Source organism: Marmota flaviventris, chromosome 16 (genome assembly GCF_047511675.1).
Source record: "Marmota flaviventris isolate mMarFla1 chromosome 16, mMarFla1.hap1, whole genome shotgun sequence".
Lineage (NCBI taxonomy): Eukaryota > Metazoa > Chordata > Mammalia > Rodentia > Sciuridae > Marmota > Marmota flaviventris.
Window position 1 is genome coordinate 26,501,221 of NC_092513.1, and position 10,879 is coordinate 26,512,099.

Consider the following 10,879-nt stretch of genomic DNA (forward strand, 5'->3'; position numbering starts at 1 on the left):
TGCAGGGGAAGATCCATGGATGCTCAAGTCTCTTACATAAAATGCCATAGTGTGTGCATATAATCTCTGCACGTTCTCCTATATACTTTAAATAATCTCTCTATATAATATAATCTCTATATTATTTATAATACCTAATACAATGTGCATGCTATGTAAATAGTTGTTAGACTGAATTGTTTAGGGAATAGTGATAAGGGGAAAACCTGTACATGTTCAATACAGATGCACTTTTTAAAATTGCATATTTTTGATTTTAGGTTGCTTGAATCATGAATGCAGGACCCTCTGACATGGAGGGCCAACTGTATACTAAAAGTAGATTTTGCACTTCAACTAATTTTCTTCTCTATTTCTCTCTCTCAACAGATAATTTTCAGGATCAGATGAAGAGGGAACTAGCTTACCGTGAGGAAATGGTGCAACAGTTACAAATTGTAAGATGAATTTCTACTTAAAAATAGATGCAACTTGATTGATTTGTTTTCAAACCCCCCAATATGTATGAAACTGTTCGTGTTTTTTCCAGGGAGTCCTTGGGTCCACTTACCTCTCAGCTGGTTTATATGCTAATTACCAAGAGATTTACTTAGGAAACAGGGTAAACAGATGTGTCAGTATGCTTCCTCTAAATGTAACTACCTACCATGTGTTAATAGACAGATGCGTAAATTGTCTCTGTGGGCGAACTAGAGGTGTCTGATGTTTCCTTCCACCGAACAAACTTCCATACCTGGTGCTGCGCTGCATGAGAGCACAGTGAGGGGCCACTCTCTCCTGCCCACCCCCCCTTTCCTGACCCACACCTGAGCCAGGCCCTCCACAGTCAATAGGGCTTAGTATACACACAATTAACCAATTGCATTCACTTGAAGGATAATGAAAAGAAACATTATTTCCAAATAAAGTGTGTTACTCTATCCTAATCATTCTTCAAAGTAATCTATTTATATAGGAGAACTAAAAAGAAAACAGAAGGATGTGTGATAAATGTAGTAGCTTTGTTTGGGATTTTTGTTTGTTTTCTGAAGTCCTTGCCCTTTGTCCCTGCACAGACACATCTGGTATTATTCATTAGTGCTCTCAAAGGGTTCTGCCAAGCTTCCTCATTTTCATGAGTACAATAGGGAAACTAATTTCTGCTCAATATTTTCAAGATATTTTTAATCACCTGGATAAAGACCTGTGCTGATCCTTAGTGGTATTACCAGCATGATTATTATAATTTGGGTTGCTTGACATTTTTGAGCTGATCTGTTACCCTTGTACCAATTAGGTGTGGGTGTCTGTGCATCTTGTTTCAGAACTAGATATCTAGTCTCTGTCACAATTAAGAAATATGTTTTAATGTTTCCTTTCTGCATCTGTTGTGCCTGTGTTCATGGAGATTCCTTAGAATCATTCTTAAAGCAGTCTTGGATTTCATCAGGTTTTCCCGAATTCTGGGGGCACTGTACATAAGATGACGTTACAAGGTGCTGCTTGTAACTCTCAAAACAGCCCATTTGTTTTTTTCTGACTCAGTCCCTTAATGACAGCTCTCAGTTCTGAAAGCCTCTATACAAGGGGCCCCTTAAATAGGACCTTATCTTATGTTAGTTTTGTCAGTCAGTCTTGTATACACCTAAATTTACTATGGAGAAGAGAATTTTCTTAATCAATTGGTAATAAATCCCTCATAGATAGTAAAAAAAAAATGTGTCTACTATCGTCAGTTTTTTATTTCTAGATAATAAGTGGTATAATTACTTGCTGTGAATATACCTATTGTTTTCTTCATCCAAAGGAAGAATCTGAATATAAACAGAGGGATATAAAAATTTTAGACCTTACTGATTTTACATAGGGCATTATTTTCATATTTTTTTAAATTGCCATATATGAGACCAAAAAAAAGTGATTTCAGGGTGGTGGTGAATATAGCAAAATTGGCATTAGAAAAGGAAACAAAGTATTTATTTTATTTCCCCCTTTCAAGGCTAGTTATAAAAACTTAATGTCTCTTTTATATTTGATTTCTTTAGCAAATAAGCAGGTGGTACTGATAGAAGAAGAAATATCTCATATCTTTTGAGATAATTGGCACCTGGAAAATATGAGTTGGTATTACTAAACATTTTTATTAGACTGTATTACAAAATATTTTATCATCATGTATCTATGGATCTAGATGAGTCTTACTCATCCCTAACAAGTTAAATAGTTACACAGAAGCTAGAATTTTCTCCCCAACCCTACAGGTACAATTCCTGAAATTCACAAAACTATATTCATATGATCAACAAGAAAAATTGGTGAAATAGACATGATTCATCCCTCCTGCTTCTTCCCCTCTTTGGTATCCCACTGCCTCCAGCCCCTAGCAGGGTCTCGCATCAACAAGTTAGAAGTAAACATTTGCCAAATGAATTTTCACCACCCATGAACTCATCTGACCTAACTCTGATGCTCTCATAGAACAGTCCCCTTAACTCCTAATGTCCCTGGCTTGGTCCTGATTTCCTCAAATGTTCTTTTACCTGCTATGCAACTGCTGCCACAACTAGTAAAGTAAAGCATACCGGTGAGTTATGGGGAGCTGGTGTATTAGTACTGCGCTGTCAGCAACTAGCAGACGTAAGCGCTGAGGTCTGTAAACTTGGTTCAAGGCCCATGTTGTCAAGTTTTTTTTTTTTTGTTGTTGTTGTTGTTGTTTTTCTCAAAAGAGAATTGTTGTAAGGATTGACCTGATAGGGATATCATAAGGTGCAAGTGAGTAATAAGCAGGAAATACACATGTAAGCCATAAAATGCTAGGGCTGTGTACAAGTAGTGTCTATAATAGTTGAACCAGTTAAGCCTCGGTGGCTGGAGAGATTTTTAAACAGAAAGGATCTGTGTTTGTGTTACACTATCTGCTTTAGAACTGAGACAGTGTTACTTGAATAGTGATATATCTAGTTGCCTTATTCAGCTTTATGTATCTGCTAATGTACCTGGAGGAAAGTGTCTTTTAGAAATTCCTATCCGAAGATTATTAAGGAGTTGTGAAGTATCACAATTATTGGCTTTCTCAAGATTTTAGTTGAATGATCTCATCCATCAGTAAATATCGTTGCGTACATTGCTTTCTGAGAACAGAACAATCCACTCAAAATCATTTTATACTTAAAGTTTACAGAGTGCATATTACAGAATAATCATTTTTTTCTGTAGATGAAATAAAAACCAATCCTATCTTGCAGTCAAACATATTAAAATCATCATATTTTGTAATGACTCCCATAGACCCACAGTGGATTTATCCTATGTGTTACACAGCGTTCCTATTCTGAAGACTTATATGGAAAGCATCTCGGGTATCATTGCCATAAAAAGAAAACTTCTGAATTTCTTTGGATCCTACATTTATAGATTCTCTGCTATCATTTCTGTGCTAGTGCATATTTTTCTAGTTTGTTACATGTAAAATTGTGGTGACCATAGAATCAAATGATAGACTCTCCTTGTGCATTTATACATAAATATGCATGTATCTCAATGCCAAGCTTAAAGCATATGTAGAATAGTTTATTTAACATTTATTTAGGAACACAGGCTAACATTTTTAAAAATAGCTTAAAATTTGAGTTTCAAAGTATTTGACATAGTTTGTGTTAAAATCCTGCATCTCTGCTCTGGGTTTTCAAATGCTTAAAGCATTCTCTTTATTAGACTGGATTTATTTACACACACAAAAATAAAGTCCTCTCACTAGGAACCCAATACAAATTTTTAGAATTTAAGAATTTCATGAAAATGTAAATGTTTAGTATAATAAAGGGTAAAAGATTCCTCATTCACAAATGAACTGTGATTCTAGGGAAAATATGTTTAATTAAAAAAAATTCATCATCCCTTTGGATTACAAAGAAGCTGAAGATATTTTATTCAGTGACTAACCCTTTGATCAGGGTTTTCAAGAATGGATTATAATGATTTACAACATGAACTGAGACTATTAGGATGCCCTGATAATCTTTTTTTTCCCCCATTGCTTATTTGGTAATAATTTTTTAAGCAGTGCATCTCTGTATATAAACTATTACTGCAGTTTTTTTTGTGTGTGTGTGGAAAACATGCTGTTTTCCTTTAAATTTTTTTTTTTTTTTGTCCTCGTCCTTGAAGGACATTGTGAAGCTGCAACACAGCACATGGTTAGGGCTAGACCCAGACTCTCTTGTCCTTGGAACTTGCAGGATAGCTACCGCGAAGCACCAAGACAAAGCATATGTTCTAGTCTTGAAGTGCCCTCTGCTGTTTTTCCAGAATGCTGCAGTCACAAGCAGCTAGGGGAACTGGTCTCAAAAGTTCTTCATTAAAAGCCTCAATTAAAATAATGTTCAATCAATAGATTTAGTACTAATGTTTCATTCACTGTGGACTTGTAAAAAAGCAGTTTACAACTTCCCACTGGTGAGAGCACAGTGCCTCTTTGCAGAGAAAGGAGCAGCAGGTCTTTCCCATTGCTGTTGAGCGCTGGCTTTGGATAAAGGCTCAGCTCCTCAGTGGAATGGACTTTTCTTGGAGTTTCTCCAGTATTCATTAGGATGGAACTTACCCAGATTCTTAGTCTCAACCCAGAGAGTTTGTAAAAATATGTTTTACATGTTTCGAAAAAAGTAGATCAAACAGTTACTGTTTTGCACTGTACTTTTAGAAAAAAATTCCTAGGCCTCTAGAGGATTTTGCTTTTATGGCTGAGTATGTGTCAAAGGAGGTCCCTGCAGGATACAAATCTGAACTTCTGTAGAAGCTTCCTTAATATTTTAAGATTTTCTAACAGCAGATAGATTTTGACTATTTGACTCCTCTGTGCTTTTTTCTGATTATTCATCCACTGCCTTGCATCTTAACAATAATCAATTTCCCTTAATTCTATAGCCTTCTCATCATTCTTGCTCTGAGATTTTGACTCACCTGAGTGAACTCAGGCTAACTCTCTTTTAGCACAAACTAGGAACGTTGAAAGACTCCAATCCCTGTCTTTTTTGCACTTCTAGGGATCAAATCCAGAGGTCTCAGGGCCTGCAAGCACTCTACCACTCAGCTACATTCCCTAACCAACCCCAATACTTTAGCTCAATTAGAGTCAACTGGACAACTTAGAAGTTACATAACATTTTAATTAATTAATTAGTTAATTAATTATTTTTTTGTTCATGCTAATCTGGGTGATTTCCAAGCTGGCCAAAATGAAAAGAAAACTTCTGTAAGTCCTGTTGTAGGAGATGTTCATGGAATAATGGCTTAAATGGAGCTTCTAGAATCCTGAGCTCCTGGAAGTTGGGGAGAGTTTGCTGATGTGTCTGTAAATCCAATATTGCATTTTATGGAACCTGAAACACCATCCAGTTTAAGAGGCATGTTACTTGGTGAATTACAAGAAAAATATTTTTTCAACCATAATTTTAAGAGGCCATAATTATAATTATCTGATTTAAGAGATGTTAAAATGTGAGGAGGAAACATGTATCTTGGAATCAATGAAATAACCTAGTTTTCATGAACAAGTAGGCCATGTGCTAATGTAATCTTTCTTTAATTTTTGCTTTTTAAATTTTTGGGTTTTTTTGGCTTTCATTTCTTTTTGTTTTAAGAAAATAAATTAACAATTAGTGTTTGTGTGAAGATAATTCTCACAGCAGTTTAAATTCCAGTCTGGGGCTTTGGGGAGGGACATTTGAAAATGTCCTTTTTCTCTTTTCTTTCTCCACTTTTTACCTTAATAAAATGCTACATTATTATTTATGGAGGAAAAAACACACAAAGGAAAGAAAAAGGCATTCTGACTTAGCTGTGAGAATAGGGACCTATTGGCACTTTCCTTTGGGTTAGGATAAATAGTTTACACACTTGTATGGTGACTCATGGTGATGTTGACTTATCTCTCATAGTGCCTGGCACAGAACAGAACAATAAATCTGTGACATCCAATCCTGATGTTGAGGACTCTTTCTAAATGTGAAAGTGTCACAATCCAGGTGCGGTGGTGCGCCCCTGTGATCCCAGAGATTCGGTAGGCTGAGGCAGGAAGATCACAAGTTCAAGGCGAGCCTTAGCAACTGGGCAAAATCCTGTTTCAAAATAAAAAGGGTTGGGAAATGCAACTCAGTGGTAGAGTGCTCGCCTAGCATGTGTGAGGCCCTGGGTTTAATATTCAGTACCCCTCCAAAAAAAATTATGGGTAACTCATTGTGCCCAACATATCCTAAATAATTGCATTCAAGACTCTGTTCTTTTACACATCTACACAGAGAGGTGATTCATGAGCTTTGGCTTATTGTCGAGTACACCATAATGGAAAGGCAAGATTCAAGGGTGTCTCTGTTAACAGCAGGTGTAGCATGACCTCCAGTGAAAAGAAGAGGTAACAAGAGTAGGTCCCTGTGTAACGGTCCTTGTCATAGTTAGCTAGCTGATCTCAGCCCACATCCTAAGCTATGAGATTAGAACACTGAACTTTTTATGTCGCTACATGAATCATTAATTTCAATGCTGCTATCTATGTCCTTTATCAGACATGTGCCCATCCAATATGTTTCATTTGTGATCGTGCATCAAAATAGGGGACTCTTTTAATTTTCTCCTTTTTTCCCATTAAAAAGATTATTTGATTCAATTGACCCATTTTTATGGTAAATGGTCCAGCTCACCTTAGTCAGTTGCATCATTGTGTAAATTTGAAGCTCCTTTCCATTAATAAAGATTTGTATTTATGGACTGGTAGATCAAGACAGTAAAACATACCGATGTGCTAGGAATGTGGAGATATACATAACAGAATTCAAAAGCATTGCCTAAAAAATTAAAGTAATTTTATTCCCCTTCCTCTTTTAAAGTAACATCCATATTTTCATGTTACATTCTTTTTTTTTTTTTGGTACCAGGGATTGACCTCAGGGGTGCTTAACCACTGAACCACCTCCATTGTTCTTTTTGTTGTTGTTGTTGTTGTTGTTTGTTTGTTTTAAATTTAGAGTCAGAGTCTCAATGAGTTGCTTACAGCCTCACTAAATTGCTAAGAAACTTGTGATCCTCCTTCCTCAGCCTCTCTCTCAGCTTACAGGTGTGCACCATCACACCGGCTTTATGCTACATTCTAAAAGACCAAATGTGTATTTCTTAAATACATATTTCAAATAGATAAAATCTTTAAAATCTTGAGTTTAGTCTTGTAATGATTAAGGTGGGTAACACAATGATAAGGACTTTAACTGAGGTTAGAGGAGAAGATAACTAAATTCAGCCATTTAAATTTTCTAATGAAAATGTGATGGGTTTTCAGTAACAATCTCAGCATTCAAAAGTACTCTTTGAGTTTATCGAGGTAGAATTCTCAAGGGTCATATTTTCCATTCACTACAATTTTTTTGGTATATATTTTCCCTAACCTTCCTCAGAATTCATGAGGACACACTTTATTTTTTTATTTTTTTTTTAATATTTATTTCTTAGTTTTCGGCGGACACAACATCTTTCTTTGTATGTGGTGCTGAGGATCAAACCCGGGCCGCACGAATGCAAGGCGATCGCGCTACCGCTTGAGCCACATCCCCAGCGCTACAATTTTTTTTTCTGCTGCTTCTTATCAGTTATTGGAAATTTACCCAAAGTAATCATTTGTGTTTAGTTTTACTTGTGATTTATAATGATATTATATTTTATAAAGAAATCAAATAAACTGAAAGATTTCACTGAACTAATTTGTAATCACATTTTTGTTGTGACTTTGGACATATAGTATTGTAATTCACTTTTCATATCTAAAATAAAAAATAATAATACCATAGTATTAAATGCAAAATTTCAGAAACTTTTTAAAAATGAAGTACTACCTGTTAACCTCGGGAGCAGCAATCCACTGTGATCACCCTTTCTGTCGTTGATGGGTTTTTAAATGGGACTTAGGAATGCTGTACCCTCAGAAGTTTCTACTGCTGAGCAGGTGGGGACCTTCTCCTCGAAGTTTCATTGGCATTCAAATTGTTAGGCATGATGACAGGTCTCCACTACACATCTGCCTCCAAATCAGCTTACCTGGATGGTTTTGCTTTTGTCTTACAGATCCCCTATGCAGCAAGCTTGATCAGGAAAGAAAAGCTTGGTGCCCATCTCAGCAAAAGCTAAAAGGTGAGATCGCCAGAGGAAAGAGATTTTTAACAATCCGTGTTGTTATTGCTGACTGTACTCTTGATTGATGTATTTGAAATAGCCCAAGGGATTCGTAAAGTTGTATCCTGTGTTTAAGTCAATAGACTGATGAGCTTTACTATATCTGGGAATGAGACTTGATATGTGAATGACTAAGTGCTTCTTATAAATTCCACAGAAAATTCCTGAAAGTAAGGAAATTCTCTACTCAGTCTGCAGAAGTGATGCTTATTCTATCTTAAGATTTTCTGCTCTTTAGGGTTCTCTCTGACACCCTTGTTTCTACCCCTTGGAAATGTCACCAGTCATGCTTTTATCATATCTCATCTTTTCTGTCTTTCCTTTGCTTCTGAAAGGTCTTCCTGAAGTCTGACTTTCAGTGGGTCACTGCAGATGGTGATATGAACAATTAGGGGGCAGTTTGAGACCTTCTGTTCGTTTTTTCTCTGAACCTATAAGAGTTTTTCTATGCTAAAGCCAGATTCAAAGTCACATCCTGCAATAATTTAAAAGACAAACATTCTGAACTCTTAAGGAAAAAACTGTGAAAATTCACTGATTTTATTCAGAACATGCCTAAGCATTTCAAAAGCGACTTTTTGATTCCATGAAAGAAGACATATGTGTTTATTAGAATTGTAGGAATGCAAAAACTAAGACATGATTGTTTCTATACCCATATATTGAGGTGACAATTGAATTTGCTAAATCAGGGGGAAAAAAATCCAGACCAGAGGGTGGAATTTGCCACTGCTCATGGCCAACTAGGATTGTGGCCATTTATCAGTTCAATCCATTCCCAGCAGAATAATTTTTCCTACTCCTTCCCTCTGGAACATGTTTTCAACTCAATAGGATTTATTGGCAAAAAAAGAAAGGAAGGAAGGAAGGAAGGAGAAAGAGAAAAGAAAAGAAAGAAAGAAAAAAGAATATTCCTCCCAATGCAGGCTCACAATCCTTCTGCCTATCATGTTTCCTGTTCCATGCACAGATGACAATCCTACTTCTTGCCATCATCTTTATTAGTGACCACTTTCAGTATTTGTCTTAATTATAATGATAATGGAATTTCATCAGGCACTCTAAGCCCTCTCCCAAACATTCTCATTTGTACACTTTCCCTTAATGTTACAAATGGGGAACTGAGGCACAGGAAAGAAAGATGTAATATGCTGTGTCCGTGCTGCAAAGCCAAGAAAAGATTCTAGGGCTCTCCACTTTAGAAGCTTGTACCCAACACATGAACTTCTTATCCTCAGTGAACAGATGTTTCTGCAACAGAGATGCCCAGATAGTAAATCATTCTGATTCCATCACCACGGAATGATAAACAGATGTGCCTGAGTTTGGTTCTGTTCTCTATATTAAAGTATTTGTATTAAGTCTGAAGTTGACTTTGGATGGTTTCTTTCCCATTATAGTTAGACGAGGTTTGCACCAGCAGTATGAAATGAAAAATTTAAAAAATTTAGATTCCAGAGTATCAAGATTCAGAGTATCAAGATAACCAAGGCAAGAAAGAATGATCCAAATAAATTCTGATAATACCACATGTATAATAGTCAAAAGTGTCAAACTAATCTTCTTTCAAATAAAAGATGAAATATTAACACATGTGTTTCAAAATAACCTTTCTGTTGAAGTGTAACACATTCAGCATAGTCGACATATCATAAAGTCGTATGAATCATGAAGTTTCCAGATCAAAGTTCAATGGATTTCCACCTAAAAACTCAATTTTTACATTTGTAGCACCCAGTAAGCACCTGGTGTCCCCATATCCAGTGTCTCCCACCTAAGACAGGTTAATTTTGCCTGCTTTTGAACTTCATGTGAAGGACATGGTATAGAATGTTCTCTTGCATCTGGCTTTTTTTTACTCAGCATTTGTGAGATTCACCCATTAGAGTGTGGTTTGATTTATACAAAGGAGCTTCAATAAACTCTCCTTTTACTCCTTCCACTTCCCCAACTCATCTTCCCTGCTTGTCAGGCATGAGCCCATCTTGCACCTACCAAATGAAGACTCGCCGCCCTGAAACCACGCCCCTGATGGTTATAGAGCGAACAACGAGGTGAAAAAAAAAGAGATTGATTTGTGTTTAGTAACTAATGCTTCCTCCATGCTGATTTTGTTTCCATCTTTGCAGACAACAGGGATTTCTCTAAGTAGACCCTGGTGCTTTCAGAAGATTAGTGGTTACTTAAATGCTTAGCTAAATCAGCCAGGCAGAGAACCATGGCCATATTGTTAGAGCCAGTCTCTGATTCTCAACATGCCAAGCCTGCAAGGAGTTACCCCAAGAGAGATTACAAAATAAAAATCATTACACTAGGGGAGAGAGACAAATTCTGTCTTGCTGAGTGACCACAGGTTTCCAAATTAGGGATTGATGCATTAATGTCTTATGCAAGCGTGACCCTTAAGGTGGTATGCTGTGTTCTTGCCACCCAGTGGATTCCAATATGACTATTAAGGGGAGGAAGCTTTTCAAAACCACAGGCAATCCACTTAATAAGCTGAGCAAGTACTGCCACATATCACTGCTCCACAAATCTTTTTTGCCCTGTGTTAGAACATAAGAAATTCCATGTTGAGTCAAAGGAAACAAACACCCCAGCCAAGGTACTGACTGTATAATTCATCAGAAGAGCCAAGTTACTGTGATTAATGACATCACCCTAAAAGTTGAGGCATATACACATA

General features: G+C 36.6%; 1 protein-coding gene across 1 annotated transcript in view; it reads left to right on the forward strand.

Moving 5' to 3' along the window:
• The window catches only part of Skor2 (SKI family transcriptional corepressor 2), a 34,522-nt gene extending 26,374 nt beyond the window's left edge, over positions 1-8,148 (forward strand). The window contains exons 6-7 of the mRNA XM_027949081.3: positions 370-437; positions 8,086-8,148. Of these exons, the coding sequence (XP_027804882.1) occupies positions 370-437; positions 8,086-8,148 (131 nt within the window). The remainder of the gene's footprint in view (positions 1-369; positions 438-8,085) is intronic.
• Positions 8,149-10,879: the final 2,731 nt, after the last annotated feature.